Source organism: Poeciliopsis prolifica, unplaced genomic scaffold, assembly GCF_027474105.1.
Source record: "Poeciliopsis prolifica strain line A6 unplaced genomic scaffold, Auburn_PproV2 SCAFFOLD001, whole genome shotgun sequence".
NCBI lineage: Eukaryota > Metazoa > Chordata > Actinopteri > Cyprinodontiformes > Poeciliidae > Poeciliopsis > Poeciliopsis prolifica.
In genome coordinates, this window is record NW_026562376.1 from 12,092,133 (window position 1) to 12,112,507 (window position 20,375).

The 20,375-nt window shown below is 41.0% G+C and overlaps 2 protein-coding genes across 2 annotated transcripts; one reads left to right on the forward strand and one right to left on the reverse strand.

Moving 5' to 3' along the window:
- Positions 1 to 250: 250 nt before the first annotated feature.
- tmem60 (transmembrane protein 60) lies at positions 251 to 2,003 on the forward strand. The gene is made up of 2 exons (XM_055033359.1): positions 251 to 370; positions 502 to 2,003. The coding sequence occupies exon 2, from the start codon at positions 624 to 626 to the stop codon at positions 1,026 to 1,028; it is 405 nt and encodes a 134-aa protein (XP_054889334.1). The 5' UTR covers positions 251 to 370; positions 502 to 623; the 3' UTR covers positions 1,029 to 2,003.
- Positions 2,004 to 2,852: 849 nt separating this feature from the next.
- On the reverse strand, positions 2,853 to 18,835 carry LOC129363927 (lysine-specific demethylase RSBN1L-like). The gene is made up of 8 exons (XM_055036282.1): positions 18,341 to 18,835; positions 17,956 to 18,081; positions 17,034 to 17,698; positions 9,159 to 9,296; positions 8,894 to 9,036; positions 7,684 to 7,851; positions 7,443 to 7,554; positions 2,853 to 6,305 (listed from the first exon to the last, which is right to left on the reverse strand). Exons 1-8 carry the CDS (start codon positions 18,828 to 18,830, stop codon positions 4,749 to 4,751), a joined length of 3,399 nt encoding a protein of 1,132 aa, XP_054892257.1. The 5' UTR covers positions 18,831 to 18,835; the 3' UTR covers positions 2,853 to 4,748.
- Between the last annotated feature and the right edge of the window lie 1,540 nt (positions 18,836 to 20,375).

Sequence of the window (20,375 nt, forward strand, 5' to 3'; positions counted from 1 at the left end):
GTCCTACAACCGGAAGAGTTTAGTCTGATTTACTTTCTCAAACAGTGAGAAAAAAAGTATGTCATTGGTTTCAACTACTTTCTTTCTTTCTTTCTTTCTTTCTTTCTTTCTTTCTTTCTTTCTTTCTTTCTTTCCGTGTTTTCTGTGTAGTCTGATTGAAACTGAAAAGTAAATAAATTAAAATCGTATGTTTTTATTTTGAAAGGAGTACAGGAAACGCATCACGTTGTTAAAAACACAAACCGGAAATGTATCTTTAGCTTAAAGCTAACCCCTGCTACGTGGTTGGTTTGTTGTGAAACGGTTAAATATAAATGTTTTCTTGTTAACGAGTCACTGCATTTATCAGGAAATAGTGTCGGTAAACTCGGTAAGCGCTCTTCCTACCACATTGTTTGAGTGACATTGAATAGCTCAGTCCTGCGTGACTTACAGTAGCTTCCTGTTCACCCGCTACTGGACTTTGGTTATGTCTTATTCATCGTTTGTGTTTCATTCCAGCTGCCGGACAGAGAGCTAGCTGTCTTCCTGCGCTGGGATCACTCCGCCGCCTGCGCTGCGCTCTTCGGCCTCGTTTCCAGCCTCCGCCGGTGGATGAGCCTGGTCAGTCGCCGCCTTCCTAGATGAAGATGTCCCTGGCTCAGCGAGTCTTCCTCTCCTGGATCTTCGCCCTGGTCTTCCTCATCATGCTTGCCCTCAAGCTGGACTCCAAAATCCAGTGGAACTGGTTCCTGATCTTCCTCCCCGTCTGGACCTTTGACACCGTCCTCATCCTCATGCAGATCGTGGAGATGGCGGGTCGCTGCAAGCCGGACTTTGACCCCAGGGACGAGGAGAAAAGCGTGAAGAGGAGGCTGTGGTACCTGACAGCCCTGCTCCTCAAGCTGGCCTTCTGTCTGACTCTGTGCTCCCGGCTTGAGAAGCTGACGGACATCTGGGTCAGCGTGGTGTGTGTCCCACTGTGGGTGCTGCTGGGTGGAGCGCTGCTGGAACTGGGATACAGTGTTTTCCACTACAGGAGGGACTGAGCCAGGCGGGGGAGAAACCCTTACAAACGGACACATTGTTATTTTTAGAGATATTCACCTCTTAACTGAGGGATGCACAGTTATTTAGTTGTTATTTTAAAACCTGGGACTGCAGCACCATAACAAGAGAAAACTTTGGTATGATTTTCTCTCCACTGTAGGAGTTCATTGTCATTGCCTGACTAAATTGCACTTTGCTTTAGATCTGACAACTTCACCTCAATGTCAACATGTCTGGGATTGTTCAGTTAAATCCAGCCCTCTTTTAAGGTTTACTCACTGCCGCTTTTTTGCAATTTTAAAGTAAAATAAAAAAAAGAGACTTAAACTGGTTTTAAGATCCTCCCTGAGCATCATTTTTTATTTATTTTTACTTCTCTGCTTCAGAGGTTTTATGCTATTTTGTTCTCCAAGGTGATAAAAGTCAATAATTATGTGGATGGATTAAATATTATTTACATGTTGGATGCAGCTGGTAAGGACAGATTTACAAATGTAGAAACCTTGAACTGTATGTTGTCACATTATCACCACAAATGTCAATTTCTTTCGTGGGGAGGTTTTGTGATAGAGCAGCAGAGCGAATAATGCAGAATCTTAAAGTGGAAAGAAAAAAAAATAGGATTCCTTTTCTTAGAATAAAATAAGAATAAAAAATATAACTGAAAGTGTGGAGTTTGTTTTTGGGCACTTGAGTGAACATTTTAGCCATTTTCATTTCAACAGCAGCTGCCGGTGTTTTGGGTTTGTCTCTACTGAAATATTCAGTCACAAATATTTATTCCCAATAACTCTGATCAGTTTCCTTGTCTCTGACTCTCCCACCTGAGCCGTGAATCTCTGCAGCCACTCCTGAGACTTCCTCATATCTCGACTGCTTTTTGCACGTTGCTATCTATGTACGACACTCTTTTCAAATTTGTTTGTAAAAGAAAAAAGTGCCTTATGTTTGTTTGTCATTAAAATCCTTGAAGTTTGCAGCTGTAAAGTAAAAAAATATGAAAGTTTTTCAAGTCATTATCGCAAAGTGAAACATTGGTATGAGGATGAAGTATGAATATAAATAATTATATAACTAAATTGACCATTTATTTTAAAATGGAAAACAAAGCTCTATAGTTGTTTTCATGTGTACAAAGCATATCATTTGAACTATTTTATCGCTGTGTGCTGCGAGACAGCATAAATTCACTTTTACTCATTTATGTTAGTGGGTGAAGCTCATAATTGGTTACAACCAATAAGATGTTAAGTTATGAAAAGCTCTAATGATAGATTTCTATTGTTTCATGGTGAAGTTTCAATAGTTAATAGAAACTATAAAGCGCTGAAATTTGTCTTCATGTTTGAGGTCTAAGCCATGAATCTAAAATTTAACAATTTAATAAATTATTGACACAAGTGGGTAGGCACACATCCGCATACTGATTTAAGGTGTTTATTTGCACCATTTATTTTAATCATGACAAATACGAGACAGGATTTAATGATTTGTTTAAAAATAACTGGATGGACTGATGAGTAAATGAATGCACTCAACTGAATAGAAAATCTTTTATGCACATTTATCCAGATGCATAAAATGATTCAGTCTGAATGTGATCCTGCGGCCGGGGCCGAGTGGAGAGCTCCCTCAGGTGGAGGAGTTTAAGTGTTGAATCTGTAAGAACCGATTCAAGTCAAACTTTTCCATGTTTCACTCGCGCAATTTAAGACAATTTAACTTGGGTTTGAAAGTAACTCTTCACGTCGCCGTGCTTCACCCTGAAGCATCTAATCAGGAAATTAAAACTTAGAAAAAACAGGAGACACTTTGTAACTTAGTCAACATTTAGAACCATTTATTGAGAGGTTCTGATCAGAGTATAAATCACACTACCAAGTATTATCTTAGGAAATAAAATGTATTTACAACAAAATCTTCACATACATCAGTTTCAAATAAAAACAGACAGTAAATGATATAAATAAGCTCTATGGAAAATAAAACCTGTCTTACAAAAAATATATGCAATTTCTGTATACATTTCCTCACACCGGTGCTAATAACATCTAGACTGTACAGTTTTGGTACTTACAGTATAATTTACAGCCCTGTGTGTCAAACAGTCCAGTCTGAAAACCACTGATAGAATCTGATTTTGGAGTGTTATAAACAATGAAAATCCTGCCCACCAAAGCAACAGTAAGACGATTTACAGACCAGTGGAGGACCTACCGACATCTCCCAGTTCACGTCGCTCAGCGCCCGGCAAAACTGTTTCAAATGGTTTCCACACTGTGTCAGCCTATAGCCACAGGTTTCAATGTTTTCATCGGGATCTCAGCTAACAGAGACGCAAAGTATTTATCAAATGAACATAATTAATTTGCAATCAGCACAGATTCATTCTGATACCACTAAATAAAAATCCAGTACAACTAATTACCGGCAGAAGAGACCTAATTAGCGGACAGTTTGTAACGTAAATTAATTTTAAATACAGCTTCTTCACAGCAGGATGAAGACCTATGAACACAGCAGAACCAAAAGAGAAAAAGTTTTGAAGAAAGTTAAAACAACAACAAAAAAAAGCCACATTTTAAACACATCCGGACCATGACCTCCTCTATGAAGCATGGTGGTGGCTTCATCATGGTGTGGGACTCAGCAGCTGGTTACAGTTGATTCCAAGATGGCTAAATATGAGGGTAAGACTGTAGACTGGGAGTCTGCAACTCGAAACTCTGGTGCTGCTTTTGTCTCTTTGGACTTTCTTAATGGCTCTAAAGAACTTTGGGTAAAAATGAAAAAGGAACCAGTTAAGGTTTTTGAACACAAATATAATAAGTAGTGTTTTTAACTGTTTTTATTTCATTTTCTTGCAGCATATATGCACTGAATTTCTACAAAGAATGACACTAAAGTACCAGTTTTAGTGTACTTTAGTGTACTTTTCCTCGTCATTAAGCTGCAATCTAAACAAAATTCTGGTTCTTTAAAAATGACAAGAAATTTCTAGAGTAAATTACCTTTTTTGACTGTCTTAAGCACCAAATAGCTCTGTATGTTGTAAGGGTTGCAGACTCCAGGTGTGGCCCTAAATCTGGCTGGACAGCTTGGAAACCGATGTTCACTCTGAATGAGCTTACAGCTGCACCTGCACTGAAATGTGGTTCCAAAAAGACCTGATTTAAGGGGAGATGGATATTTTACAGGTTTATTTATTAATCAGTCGACTTCTGGAGTTCATTTGTTGCACAGGATTTTATTTCAGGGCATCAGAGAAAGGAGAAAACAGATGTCAAAATGGTCAATCATGTAACCTAAGTTACTTTGTGTCCTCTCTCTTGAAATCCCCATAAAATCCAACTCAGTTAGTGACACAAAAACTAAACGTGAAACAGGCGTCAAAACCTTTGCAAGATGATTGTTTTCAGATTGGCTTGAGTACCTAAAATAGGAGCTTTATGAGCGAAGCTAAGCAGTGCACAGGGGTCACCAAAGCGAATCGCGTTAAAGCCTTCGTACGTCTGCCGACCAACAAGTGAAGTGAGCTGCTTAGCTTTCATTCTCTGGCGCTGTTAAAATCCTTGCAGAGCGCATCCTCGTCTCGCTGCGTCGCAGCAACGACGTCTAATTTATGTAATGGTCGCCTTTTAAGGGAAGGGTGAACCGTCAAATATTTTAACAAGGCCTTGGCATAAGGAGGGCAATAAAAGCAGAAGACGTGGAGACATTCATATCGAGAAGTCTTTCTGTGTTTGTGGCGTTTGTGTCCTCAGAGGCTGCTTTAGTGAGTCCTGCAGCCCCGCCGACATTGCAGGTTTTCCCTGCAATGAGTCCTTTACTTTTGGTCCTTTAGAGGGGACAAGTGTCCGAGCGTCCGACCCGGGCTTGGAGCAGGACCCTCGGGGGTCGGTGTGAGGTTTGGGTCTGCTGTCTGATAAGGAGAGGGCGAACGGCTGGTGAGCCTCCATGGGTTTGAAGAGATCGAACGTGAAGAGCGTCCGTGCTGGTTTGTGTTCAGGCTTCTTCCTGATCTCCTCTCTGCCGCCGTCTTTCTCCTTCTTGCCGTCCTTCTTCACCTGCAGCTGCGTGTGTTTGTTTGTCTTTCCGTCCTCCCTGCCTGGTTTCCCCGACGTGCTCGTGTCCTTGCCCTCCTTGTGGCCGCTCTTCTCCTTCTTCCCATGTGTGGACTTGTGTTTGTGTGAGCCTCCGTCCCGGCCGTCCTCTCCGTCCGGCCGGGACGGAGGCGCTCCTCTGTCCTTGTCGTGCTCCTTGTCTCTCTTGAAGTGGGTTTGTGTTTTGGAGTCGGCCTCTTTGGCCCACTTCTCGTCTCTCTGAGCGGACGGCGCGGTCGGGCAGCCTCGATTTCCCTCTTTCATCCGCTCTTCATCCTCCTTTTTCTTTATCTGCGTCAGGATCAGGGTGCCTCCGTCTCTTCCTCCTTCAGTCTTGACCTTCTCCCTCTCTCTGTCTTTTCCTCTGTCTTTTTTCTCCTTGTCCTTACTCCTGTCCCTCTCCTTCTTTTCTTTAGTCCTCTCCCTTTCGTCTCGTTCTCTTTTACCTTTATCCTTCTCTTTTTTGATCTGCGGTGTGCTGTAGGCGCTCGTCGTGTCATCTTTATTCTTGTCTGGCAGCGCTGGCTTTGGCTGCCGCTCTTCCTCCACATCACTTTCCTTCTTGATCTGCTGTGAGGACTTTAGGGACGGTGAGTCCTGTCCAGCGTCCTCCTGACCCGGGAGTCTTTGATTCGTCTCTGCGCCGCCCTTTCTGTCCTCCTGTAGCTCTTCCACTTTAATTTCCATCAGCGTGGGACTGAAGACAACCTCCTCTGATTCATTTTGGACCGAAGGCAGAGACTGTGTCCCTGGCAACTCCTTCATCTCTTCTTGGCCATCTTCCTCTTCCTCCTTGAAATGGTGCGTCAGCGTTTGAGACGGTGACTCCTCTCGTCCCTCCATGTCCTCATCCTCCACCTTCCTCGCCGTCTGCACTCCAAAGTCACACTTGTTGCCCTCTTCCTCCACGTCGTCCTCCTGTCTGATTCTACGCAACGCTTCGCTCAGTGAACACTTCTCCTCCTCTTCCTCCTCCTTCCTCTCCTCCTGTTGATGGTACTGTTTGAGTCGGATGTGCCAGGCCAGGCTGCAGACTGCGGAGACGGTCTTGAACTGGTGGACGACTCCTCTGGGGATGAAGTAGATGTCGTCGTGGTAGAGCTGGATGCGAGCGTATCGGATCCCCTCCCTCCTCAGCTGGTTCAGCTTGGCGTCGTCGATCCACTGGACGCACTGGAGACACGGAGACAGGAGGACACGGCGCTTAGCCAGCTCTATTTATTCTTTACGTTCACCAAATTTATTTTAGAAACAAAACAAAACCCAATAGGATAAAATGTTTCTTTTTTTTTCTCTTTAATTCAGACATTTTCTTCCTACTTTGACGTTAATGCACCTTTTGACTTTCTGGTGGTGTTTATTCACTAGAAGCTTTTATTTTGACACAAAACAAAGCATTAATCCTGCCAATACTAAATTAATTATGTTAAAACATTTCCAGACCCCAAATTTCAGATTTTTGGTTGATTGTATAAGGAAAAAAAGGGAGGATACGAGGAGTGATAGAAAGACTAAAGTACAAAAGAAAGTAAGAGGATAGAAGGGTGTATTAAAGAAAGGAAGGAAAAACAAGAATAAAGTTTGAAAGAATGGAAATAAGAACAAAAGGAAGAATACAAAAAAAGTGTGAGTGGAAATGATAGAAGCGACAGAGAGAAATGGGAATAACCACAAAAAGAACAACAGAAAGGAAGAAATGAATAAAGGAGTGACAAAAGGTAGGACTGAACGAATGTCGAGGAGGAGGAAGTAGAGAAGGAGGGAAGGAAAGTAGGAAAGAAATGAGGAAAGGGTGTATGAGTGAAAGGAAGGAGGAAGAAAAACAAAAATACCTCTTTCTTTTGGATTTGGGACAAAAGTTGAGTAATTCTTTTCATTCTCAGTCTAAAATGTTTTCCAGACTGTTTCAAACTCTAAACATCACCAGATTACAGAATTTCTGCCTAATCTCATTTATTAAAAATTCAACTTAATTTCTGCCCACAAGAACAGAAAGCAAATTAAATCAGAATTTGTTTTCTCTAAACTGGCTTCCTGGTTGCTAAACATGCATTTTACTTCACCATTAATTTGTCTATTGTCTGCAGTAAAAACACTTTTAGACTAAAAACAAAGAATCGAGGCAGCTCCTCGTTTGTTGGCAAGTTGAGTTAATAGTCAGCGGTTTAGCAGATAATTTATATTACACACACTAAACCAGATTTACTGTCAGCATGGAAATAATTAGTGGGGCAGTAAAGGAAGAAGGAATGAGCATTTACACGAATCGCACGCTGCTGGAAAGCTTGAGGAAAGAAACGCCCGACCCACCTGCGACAGCGGCGGCTCATGGAGGTCCAGCTGCAGCCTCATGACCACGTCTGGGAAATCTCCGGCGTGGAAACACACAACGTCTTTGGTGATCCGGGGCGGAGTGTCGCTGCTGTGGATCAACACAACAGGTTTTTGAAAAAAAAGCGAGCCTGAGTAAACCACAGGCTGGGCAGCTTCAGACCTCCCAGCATGCACTGCGGGAGGATCTGGAGAAGTGAAACGGATCCTCTGCACTCACTCCTCTCCGCAGCGGACGGCCTTCAGCACGCCGACGGCGGCCGTGGTCTGCCGCTCGAAGCCCTGACCGATGTGATCGGCGTGGGCTCTGGTCCGGTCCTCGAACAGCATCTCTCTGGGCTCGCTGGTTCTGGGCAGGTACTGCAGGTTCTTGATCTCGTTGGTGGACCTGCAACACATCCAGTTCACAGCCGTCATGGTTCACAGAGGAGGCGAACTCTCTTACAGGTATTTAAATGGGTTTTTGTTCTTTGTAAAAGCATTCACACCTCTTGAGCTTTTTCTGATTTATTTCAGGTGCTAATAATTGATTTCAATGTGATTCACTGGGATTATTGATGATAGACCAACAAAATGTTGCATGCTTAAGAACAGGAAGGAAATTGATGCATTTTTCTCACTTATGTCCTAGACTGCCTCTGAAAACTAGTCAATTAATTCTGATTAATCACATTTTCATCAAGCAATTTAATCCAAGTTTCCAGTGAATTCTAGTTTAACTGTGGCAAAAGGACACCAGGTGTCCAACCTGTGGCGCAGGGGCCATTTGTGGTCCAGAATGATACAAATTTCTGACGGATGCGGATAGAAACGTTTTGTGACCCACGAATTAAAATCTTATGACAAAAACGTTAGAAATAGCACAAAGTATATTTAGTAACCAAAATTTATGCTTTCTTTTTTAATTTCATAGAAGATAGAAGCACATCTATCCATTGACTTAAACACTAAATCTCAAATCTGCTTTCTACAAAAAAATCAGACTCTTGTCTTTTTAACTAAAACATTTAATGTTCAGTTTACTGTCAGGCAGGAAAAAGCATTCTGACTAAAACGTTTTGTGATTTTAGTTTTGAGAAAAATGTTTTAATTCTTTGGTTCATGAATACTCTCCAGTTCATAAATTTGTTACATAAATGTTACATAATGTTCCAGCATCCCTGAAGTACAAGATTTGTATTATTAAAAGTAACTCATTTAACAAAATAGTTACAATAAATGATGAAATTTGTTAGTTTCTAGCTGGGATTCTTGAATGTTGAGTGACTTTAATTTCACTGTTTTCCGTCCAGTCATATAAAACCGGACAGAGTTACATGCAAAACGGCCTAAAGCAAGTAAGCGTCACAGTCATCTAAATCATGAGACATTCTGCTTTTTACAGTGCAGCAGGCCTGACATGAGAATGTGGTGAAGGAATAGAAATTCACCTTTTCCTTTTGAAGGGGGACTTTGGCATGTCCGCCATGGGGATCATCTGTTCCCCGGGTCGGACCCACATGATGGGGCCGTCGTCGCTCTCCGTCGGGCTCTGCAGCCGCAGACTGGAGAAGGTTCCCCACGGCAGAGTTCGCTGCACAAACACAGGGCGGGAAACTTCAGGTTGCATAACTCAAGAACACCCACAGAGGAAGGTCGAACAGATGTTGACACGCCGCCGGTGCGGACATTTTGCAGCTATGAGAGCGCACTGACCACCAGGAAAGGAGAGTCCTCCAGCATGCTGAGGAACTCTGGGAAGTAGTCGCCGACCTCTTCGTCCACGGCTCCGACCAGACTGATCTGCCGCATGGCGCCGGCACGATACGTTCCCCGGGAATACGTCCTCTTCACCTGGAGGAGGGGACACAAATCAGGCCCCAGCTCACATCACGGCACATTTCCACAGCGAGACAAACACGGCAGGCGGCCTTTTCACCGTTTGCTCTTAACTGTGCACTCAGAAAACCTCAACCTTCAGCTCTTATTGAGAAATGGAAATGTCAGGAGCAAAGCAAACAAAAGCCAAGCTGCTGGGACTCAGAGAAATGTGATGGAGGAATAGAAAATCATTCAGACAGCTTCAAATCTACATCTCTAATTCTAAAACAAGAACAAAGTATTTAGCTCCACAGGTGAAGTTCAAGGCTGACAGCAGCCATCATCGTTATATTTATATACATATTCTGTATAGCTGTAATGATAAATTATAATTAATGATGCTTTAAAAAAAACTGTTTTGTCAGTTTTACTATTTTGTTCATTGAAAGCATCGATAAATATCAATAAATTTGAAAATATGATCAAATACAGAGCAGTTTATTGACGCAAATCACTCTTCTTTATGTCCCAAAGCAGCGCATTTCAAAGGTGAATGTTTTCTAGAGAAGTATTTGTGCTTGTGGGGCCAAGACTGCTGTGACACACAATGAGTTACTTAAATATATTTAATAAATAGTTTTATAATCAGTTTTATTATAACAATATTATATTTAAGTCCAGTATATCCTGTATAACGTAAAACTCTGGAAAACATTGAGAAAATCTCCTGGTCATTCCACCAAATATTGATTTCTGAACCGGTCCTGGGTTAAAACATTAGCATTGTTGTTTCTAAATTCATATAAATTTGTTTATCTTTGCATTGTTTACATTTATACTTGGAATTTCAGAGACATGTCAGTAGTTCATAGAATAAAAGAACAAAGTTCAATTTACTCAGACATATAAAAAGTTCAATCAGATAAACTGATAATTTTATGTGTTCTTTTAAATTGTTCCACAGCAATAATTAATACACTAATTTTACTTTCTTCAACCATTTAGAGAAAGGCAAAAACAAAACAACACAAGTATGGATATGTGCAGTATATGGAGATAAAAGTTAGGAAATTGAATGAATGATCAGAAATGTTTAAATATGGTTAAATGTTAATAAATAAACTTCTTGGATTAAAAAAATACAATCCAAATATTTAAAAATAGCTCCGTCAGCAATTATTTAGATATATTAAAAGTGAAATGGCTCTATAGCGTGCAATATCTGAGTGAAAGTATTCGTGTCAGTGAATCATCGTTGACTAAAAATCATAAAGTTATATTTAAAACGTCTAATATCTTCACATTGGTCCAACTTGTTGCATGCAGCCACACTTCCTGGCCCGGTCTGGACCTCTGTGTCCGGTTTGGCCGTGTTCACTAACACATAAGCAGAAGCTAAGGCTCGGCCCGAGGCGTTCGGTGCAGAGCTCGTCCAGAACCAGAGCAGACAGGACAGATGCAGAGCACTGCCTCCGAACTCACAGCTGTGCTTTCTTCCGCTGTTGCTGCAGAAATTGTCATAAAAGCAGAGCGGAATGTTTTCTCTAAGGAAAACACCCGGGGGTTTGGATGCTGCTTTTTGTTTTTTGTTTTTAATCGATTGCGTTTTTTATCTTGGAGGAGAAAACATCCGGGAGGGACGCCGCTGCTCTCGTGGCGCGGCGCGGCGTCAGGAGAAGGTGGCTGCTTGGGCGATGTGCGTTTACGTTGACGCTGGCCTGTTCAGACATGACATTGACACGTCGCACCGTCTGATTTGGTTTTAAGTGAACAGTAAATTACATCGTAATTGAAAAGATTGCAGCTACCTGATCTGAATGTGAATGCAGCCGGTGAGAAGTGGAGACAGCAGGCGGCTCTGCTGGCGACACTGACGGCCAACATGAACCAGACCTGATGTTTCTGATGAACATGATCGGAATTATTCTTGTTGTATTTTTAGTTTTATAGAATTTAACTACAAGACTATTAATAAGAAGAAGCATAATAGATACAGTAAAGTGTTGTGTTCCCATCCTGCTAACTGCTTGACTTATATTTTATCATTTTTATTGATTTTTTTTATTTTTTGATGGCAGAAGTATAATCAAAACCACAAACTTGTGCTTCTGGTTATTTTATGATGAACTTTTTAAATGGAGCCGCTTCTGTTTCCAATAACGTGTTTCACATCTGAATCCAAAGCACTTCCACTAAAGCACATCTTGTTCACTGGTTTGCTACTTAAAAGGTGGGGTATTGTGTAAAATGGACTTTTTTGCGATTTACATCATGTTCTGATGTTATTCCATCATCAAAAACATACCTGAAGTGTTGCTGTGACTCTTTCAGGCTTGAGAAATCCTTTACTCTCCAGTGGCAACCTGCTCTGGGCCACTAAACGTTTTTAGTGCCACGTTTTTCACATATCACTTTTTGAGCTGCAGTCTCCGAGCCAACCTCACCTACCCTGCAAACTCCTACAGACTAGCAGCCGCAGCAATCAGCAAACACCTGGTGGAATAGAGTCTGCTGAGCTCATCACTACTCAGTGAAACGCTGGTAAGAGCCGCTGTAAGCAGCTTAATTGTTGTGACGATGTGCTGGAAGCGGCAGGAGCTTCTTAAAGAGATCGGTTAAATTTCAAGGTGTCAAATTATTAAGTTAAATTTTATATGCACAACACTTCCATAACAACTGAAGACATGGCTGCTGGCTCGCCATCTGTTTTATGGGCTTTGCACAAATAAGGACAATAATAATGTCATTAATTTGTTTGTTTTTTAAGGACAATCCTTTGATTTTAATTTTCCTGCAGCACAAAATGTTTTTATTTTTCTCAGCAGTATTGTTTGACAGTGACCAGCTGTCAAACTTAATACTTAATTTAATTGTGCAGCGTTTCTGCACTGAAAGAAAACTAACTTCTAGTAAAACATTAGCTGGATTGAGTCTAACCTGTTGTGTTTCACTTTATACTGTGAGTCAGTCTTGATCTGAAGTTTGAAAGTTAAAATTAACCAAGAAAAAAATGTTTGCACTCAACTATCTCTTCCATAGTTTCACTTTTGCCGTCTCATCAAACAAAAACAAGAACTGAACAGTCTTATGTCACACAAGATTATTGTTTCAATGCGGTTAATCTGCCTCAGAGAACATTAACACTGGAAAGCAGAAATGTAGTACAAATCAAAGAGGTTGAACGACAGACCCAGCCAGAGTTGAGCAACAGCTAAATGATTTTTACCCTGAGGTCAATTATAAAGCAAAGCGATAAACACAACAAAAAGTGCAGAAACGCTCTTTGCAATGAGAGTGAACCTGCTGCAGCCTGAAAAGATAAAAAAAAAAAAAAAACTGAACAAACGTGGCATTCAGTGACATAAATCAAAGCATCCAAAATAAAAATCATACAACTTGAGAAAAGGAAACACTACTAATTTTGGCTCAGGAAATGCTTTGCTCTTACCTTCTTGTTACTTCCATGTCAACCAATGAACAGAAACAGCCTGAATAAAGCAGTCAAACACATTCAATCGTCACGTCGCCTGCAAAGCTCCGAGGCGGTGAGCGCTAAAGACCGCCTGCCTCTGCAGCACACCTCTCTATTAAGTCAACCAGTGCAATCCTGAGTCCATAACTACTGTGTGTGTGCAGTAGAAACGGATACAATGCGCGAGTCTGAGAGCTGCCATGAATTAATTCAGTCACTTAACTAAAGAGGCTTTTAGAGCTGCTGCTTCACTATATGCTAATCTGCAAAACTGTACATCTGCAGTTTGCATCAGCAAGTGAAAAATTAGTCAATAAAAAGCAAACGGATAAATTGTGAAATCTCAACACATTCACTGCATATTCTGTGAATATGAAAGTGGGACTTCACCACTGCAGGGAAACGTCACACTACAGTTATTATTGTTAAACATTAAGCAAAGCTCCTAAAACATCACAGCTTAACCCCATCTACATTGTATATTCCAAACCCTGATAGCATCATCATAATTGCAGTTTGAAATATTGTGCAGATATTTTCAGCGTCTTGAAATATTTGTTCTCACAGCTAAGAGAGTTTGGCATAGATGTATGAAATCTTTCCGTGACCTAAATCCGTTTGTTTAACTTGCTGAAGCGTGTTGAAACGAGGCTTAAACTCAAAGCATGTGACAAACTCGAGCTTCCATTTTTAGTGGCTGAGCACCATTTGTCACCCAACGAGGCAATCTGCAACCCAGGTAGGTTTGCTCCTCTCAACCCAGGTAGGTTTGCTCCTCTCTTTCTCGTCCCTCTATGGCCTTTATCATCATCCTCAAACATTGTCAGAAGTGAGAATCCTCTACCTTGAAATGTTACAGGCTCCACATATAATTAGTGGTTGTTTAGTCAAGACCACCCAACCTGAGTCAAGAACAGAACCGACCCAAAACCTTAACATGAAAGTTGTAAAGCCCCCTGCAGCTCATTGTGAGGCGCTGCCACATTCAACCTAGACCAATAAATCTAAAATAATGATAACAGGTTAAACAGACAAACTGGGTAACATTAAAGAGCAGCCAGCTAAATGTTAAACTTAGACAAAAAAATGGTTCTAAATTATGAATGAAGTGAGTAACTCTGCAAAATATGCTAAAATCCTGCTAGTACTTCAAAAAGCAGCCAGTTTTGATTGCTCCAGATTAAAGACTGGTCAGTCAGAAGCTAATGAAAGTCCTATGTAAGTCATATGCAGTCCATGCAGGCAACAGTCTTCAGTGTGGAAGTCACTGAAGAAAGAGGAGTCAAAGTTAAACATGTTCTGAATTAGTGAGATATCTTCAAATTAAGTCCAAGGAAGAACAGGGAAGTATGAGTGTCGGTTCATTCAGGAAATTACTTATTAAATTATCACTCTCTAAGCAACAGGAAGACAAAAGACATTACAGCACAGATACTTTGTTCAATAAAATTAAGTTAGTAATTTAATTTTAATCAGAAAATGCTGGATTAGGAAATGTTGGCAGCTTTCCTCTACATAGAAAACATGCACAGACTGATAATTGCGCTAATCAATAATATAAGCTGTGAAAGGGAGTTTAAAACGTCCCATGTTGCCAAGCTGCTGGAATAACATTGATCTTTTTAGTAAAATCCCTTTTAATAGCAACACAGTCTCTTTAAAGAAGCTGCTTAATTGCATACCATCACATTAAATGTAAAAGTCTGGTTTCGTGAATGGATCTTGTGTGCAAATAATAGAGAAAGGAGTTATGCTTCATTCGTTGGGTGGATTTATTTATGCAAATATTAATTCCCCAAACTCTTGAGGATTTTAAAACACAGTAGATTTACAGTGATGTGACCGGAACAGCACTGTCACCTGGTCAACTGTAGGAGTAAATCGTTTCATTTTTCAGTGAAACAGCTCTAAAATTATTCATACACCAAGCAGGCTTAGATTGAAAGAAATGTTTTGATTTTACCAACGTGTTTCTTCTGGCTGGGTGTAATGTTTATGTTTTGGAGCGGCCCGGTCGTAACAGAGATACAGAATCAGGGAAGACTTCCTACTGCAAAGCTTGGAGCTCATCACTAAATTTAAATCCTAAAAATACCAGCGGAAACACATAAGATTGAAGATTTTTGCACTGATTATTCAGAAGAGTGCAAACAAGTTTAAGAAATGCTTCTTTTTTTTCAACAAAATGTGCAAAAAATTATTTTCCATTTTGTAAAATTCATACTTATTGTCCATTATATTATCATTTGAGATGTGTCTGTATTGTTGTGAATAATTTGGAGGAAAGCTGGTTAAATTAACATTTTCTAAAAATATTTTGAGGGTTCTCATTTATTTTAAACTTAGAGAAATCAGAGTCAGATAAAACAGGTATAGACAAAATCTCTCTGTGCATCTCTTAATCCAGGTTGTTAGTTGGGATTTTGGTGGTTCACATTCCATTATTGCTCATTGAAAATGTCAGCGATTAATAACATAATAATCACCGATCAGCCTGCATGTTTTCTCTGACTGGTGAACTTTCCATGGAAGAGATAAACTCCGTCTCCAGCTGACAGCCAAAGAAAACACCCAGCAAATCGCAGCACAAAAACAACCAATCATAGAGCACGCCCCAAATAGAGCCACCAATCGCTGCAGAGCATCCCTCCCACTGACTCTTCAGGTATTTTCACATTTTAATCTTTGACAACTTCAACATAATCAAAAAGTTTTCAATAGTGACACAAAAATACTTTTTAAACTCCAAATTTCTGATATCAAACTGAGATGTTAAATAATTAAATAAGTATTTAACATCTCAGTATTAAACTACTGCATATCTTCCTTACATTTCAGTGACGTAAGAGAAAAATCTTATTTAATCGCTGCTTTGCCTCTCCATATATTTAGCACTGGTTAGCCAAAGTGATCACCAGCTAAGTCTAACTAATAATTGGGACTGTTTTATGTGGCTGCAACATTTATATAACTGCAACAATACTGCAGCATTAGGCCTGTCATATCAACCAATTTATCTGGATGATAAATTGTCCTGAAGATTATTCTGGCAGCAATAATATTGTCATTTTGGGACCACTTTCAGGTAGTATAATATTATTAATGATACATTAATGTATGTGGATCCTCTCAAAAGTCAAAGAACATTTAACACTGCAACTGGAAAACATTTAGAATATCCAAAATAAATCAACAAAACAATAATAATTAAAACAGATTTTGAAGTCTCCGTAACCAAAATTACATTTAAAAAAATAACCATTTCACTGAAACAAGGGAAAAGGGCAAATGTGCCAGATAGGACTTTTGTAAAACAAAAAATTAAAAAGGGGAAAACTAAGTACTTCTTACAAGGTGTTAAAACGTTTGCAGCATTTTTCAAAATGAAAGGCGAGCATCTCTTTACCGACTGTTGTCAAAATAGAAAGTAACAAGCTCATTTTAATTTATCATACAATTGATTGATGCGTTGCTTAGTCTGTTATGACTATATAAGAACGTTTATTAATCTTATGTGACACTGAAGATCCTGTCTGCGCTGAAGAAGACTGATCCAACTCGGCATGCTGAATGCTTGAAACTGGAACTGACCGTCTTTCAGCTGAATTCAGGTTAAGTATCTGACCTCTTGTCTGTAGTCAAGCAGCACTGACATTTCCTTCCCAGCTGTTCAGTTGATTGGTAAAAACACAACAAAATACTGGTGAACACCAAAGCTGACGAATCCCCATCAAGATGCAGCAGGACACTGAACTCCGTGCCCTTGACTCCATGATACGTGCGTTATTAAGAAGATGACCACACAAAATGTGACGCACACACCTTAAAAATCTGACAGGACTTGATGTTCTTCAAAATCGCCTTCATTTTCTCACATTTAGACCTCCAACAAGCTTTCAATAGCAAGACACAAACTATCTGACAGTAGCTTAACAGTGACATCGATAAATAAATGGAAAAGTCACAGCTTTTTATGGACAAAAAGAAAAGCTACCACAAACATTCCTACGTTAACACAGTCATCCAGATATGGACCGTCTCTTTCACGACTTTTTTAAACCACACAACATCAGAGCTTTTAGCCTTACAAGACTACCTGAAAACTGACACGGTTTGAACACAAGAAAAGACTGGAGATGTTGCGGCGCAGCTTGAAAGGATCCACCAAGTCTGGACACAAACTATGAGGCGTGTCGTTTCAGGATGTGACAACTGAGCCGCTCACAAACTACCAAGAGACTTTGAAGTGGCAAAACATCCCGGTCTTTATCTGATGCAGTTCAGAAACCCATCCTCACCTGAGAGTGAAAGGTAGCCATGGTTGTCGTCTCGATGTCCTTCTTTCCGAGCACTTCCATCTTCACTGTTGCATTGGGAAACTTGTAGGAGAAGTAGTCCAGGAAGTCTGGGAGGTAGGAAGCCGCTCCGTGAATGATTCCCATCACAAAGCGTGCGGCCTGAGCTCCATCCTCGCTGAACGACAGGCTCACAAACTCCTCTGCAAAGCGCTGCATCTCTGCTGGAGACAGACCGGACAGCTCCTCGGTGTAGGCGTGCACCACAGAGGCACCTCCGTTGGCCTGCTGCTCGATGTGGATCAGATGGCTGAACTCCAGCCCGGGAAGGCCCGCCGTGGCAGTGCAGCCGTAGCTGAGCCTGTCCCTGACCATGGAGGACATGGCGGCAGAATCAGCAGCAGCAGCAGGATCCTGGAAGTGTTGTGGTAGTGTAGTGCTGTGGATTAGACCACTGCTGCTGCTGTCCCCGTTGATCCGTCCGAGGAACTCCGGCAGACCTAGAGTCACCCCTGAGCACACAGTCTGGCAGGATCGGTGGTACATTTTGGGCCGGCTGTGCCTCTCCTTCACCCACTCGCTGTCTTTGTGCTTCTTTTTCTTCTTTTTCTTGAGTTTCTTAAGCAGCAGCTCTTCCTCTGAACCAACGCTGAGCACTTCTTTAGACTCTGTGATCAAAACAAGAGTTGTTCACACCAAATGCACAGTACTGTGAATTATGATTTTGATCCATTATGACTTCAAAATGTACAGCTGTTACACTTGAGGTCAAGTGTTTGTCTTAACCTCCAATATAATTTTGCATAAGATGTCAAAACAACTAGAACCAAACCTGCTTTAAACTGACTTAAATTCCTAAGACAATTTAAAGAGCACCATTATCTCTGCCTGATAAAGTTATTTCATATTCTGAATAAATTCCTACCTTTCTGGGGGGACATCACCTCTCCGTTTTCTCTCACAATGTCATGCACAGGTGGTAGTTTGTGTTTTTTCCACTCCTTGTTCTTTTCCTTCTTCTTCTGCCTGTCTTTTTCTTTCACGCTGTGATCTGGGGAGATGAAAAGGTGAACTGAAACACTGTTGTGTCCCAACTGTGCCAAATAATTCAACGAGAAACATTTCCACGTGTATCCACACACCATATGGGCCTAATAAAAACAGAGGCCTGATGTGCGGCAAAATGTCAAATAACTCAACAAAACATTCCTTGGATGGATTCGTGGGTAAACTGGGTTTATTTCGCTGTAAAGCAGCAGCACACTGTGTGGTGTGGTGGGGAGCAGCCTGGCGGCGCCGCGGTGTCCTACCTCTCTGCAGCGTTTTCACGTCGCCGTTCTCCGTCTTTGTATGGCAGCTAGCGGGGCTCACTCTCTCCACGGCGGCGGCGGAGCTCCGCGGGGCTTCGCTGCTCCTCTCCTTCTCCTTGCGCCGCTTCTCCTTCGCCTTCTTCACTTTGGGAGGCGACGCCAGGAAGTTGCTGATTTTGAAGATTTTCCGGACAGGGGTAGTTGGCATCGCGGAGGCGGTGGAGTGGCTCGCCTTGGCCGGGCCGAAACTCCATTTCGCAGGGCTTCCACAACTCTGCTTCCCGTTGTGTTTTTCCCCTGCGCACGCCTCTCCGTTCAGCTTCCTGTGCTTCAGGCCCTTCTCCTCCACCCTGACCTTCTTCGGGGTGGGTGGGAAAATGTCGCTGGAAGACTGCGGACGGCTCTCGGGCGGTCGTTTGGCCAGTAGGGGATTCGGGGAATTTGTTTTGCTGTTCGCAGCGAAATGCATGGAGTCCACGGACTCGGCCATCTTGGAAGTTTCTATTTTTTACGGTCAGACGTAACTGGTGCGCGAGAGACAGGCCGAGGGCGGGGCTTAGCCTGTTACGTAAGACGTACAAAAAGAGAAAAGATGGGTGGATAGGGGATGGGAGGAGTTCCCCAAACATATTTTTAATCTGGTGGGTGGACTCAAATTTGTTTTATATTGAAATGTGATTATAAACTATTAAATTATCCAGGTTTCATTAACAAGATCCCCTGGCTTAGAAAACTGCTGAACTTTTCTTTAACCTCACATGGAGCAATGGGGAGATTCTGTATAAGAATAAGTCACTTTATTAAAATGACTGGGAGGCAAATATTGTAGTAATTGTTTAAAGGGTGGTTATTATGCAAAATCGACTTTTCAGACTTTATATTCCTTCATCAAAAATAAAGCTACTTCTTGGAACTGCAGTCTCCAGCTGACCTTCCATCTCACGAAGTATCCATCTCCCAAGCCTTACCCACTCTGCTCCTCCAGACTAGAGACAGCAGCAATCAGCAAACGCTTGGGAGTACTGCTCATCTGCTGAGCATATCATATGTGAGCGTTGCCTTTCACATATGAACGGCCAGGAACGGTTGTAAATGGCATAATGGAGAAATGTTGTGATGTTGTGCTGAAGGTTGAGTGCTGGAAAAACGTGAGCTTCTTAGAGTCATAGGCCAATTTCCAGGCTTCAAATTATGAAGTGAAATTTCTTTTAAGTTATGTTTGATACATATTATACACTTTTATAAGAACTGAAGGTAACGTAGCTTCTTGATTGTGATATAAAATGGCACTAAGTCCCTGGGAAATATATAATATCTCTATATTACATCTAATATACTATGCTGGGTGGATGGCACTCAAACAACATGTTCCAAAAAATGTATTAGGACGTGTCTATAGAGGATTACTTTACCTTCTGGAGATATTTTTGGTCCTCTATATTCAGAGAAGTTAACTGGGGCGGATTTGGTTAAATGGAGAGAAATTTGCATAGCAAATAAAGTCAAAAAAGTTCACTGTAAAAGGTTAACTATTGAACAGTTGATTGTCTAACTGTCAATTAACTAAATCGATTAATGTCAATTAATAAGGACTTTAATGTTTTGATGGTAAGGGCATGGATAAACTTCTACTTCTTAGTAAACATTCACAAGAGGAGGTGATCAAACTCCAAGCCAAATAGGATCCACTTTTGCAACAATCTTAATACATAAACTATTAAGGAACTTCACAATAACAACAAAAACAATAAACTAAAAACAAACAAAAAACTTTTAACCATAAAAATTGCACTTTTACATTTCTTTTTACAGCAGAAATCCTGGAATTTTGTTTATTGAAGTGAAGGCCTAGTAAAGTTTTAAAATACTTTTTGAATTCACATAATCAGCCGATTGCAGCATTAACACATCGAGCTATGTTGCATACACACACAGGAAATTCCTTCTTTTTTTATGTTTTGCTGTGTTTTAATGATTTAAGATCAGTTCTTTATTTCAAAGACACATGTGAAACAAATTTGTTTTGTTCCATAGG

Excerpts from the sequence above, each read along its gene's own strand:
- LOC129363927 (XM_055036282.1), bottom strand. The coding sequence starts at position 18,830 with ATGGCCGAGTCCGTGGACTCCATGCATTTCGCTGCGAACAGCAAAACA. Across the intron at positions 18,082-18,340 it reads CGTGAAAACGCTGCAGAGAG|ATCACAGCGTGAAAGAAAAA; the intron begins GTAGGACACCGC and ends TCATCTCCCCAG. Across the intron at positions 7,852-8,893 it reads TCCCCCTTCAAAAGGAAAAG|GTCCACCAACGAGATCAAGA; the intron begins GTGAATTTCTAT and ends GATGTGTTGCAG.
- tmem60 (XM_055033359.1), top strand. The coding sequence starts at position 624 with ATGAAGATGTCCCTGGCTCAGCGAGTCTTCCTCTCCTGGATCTTCGCC.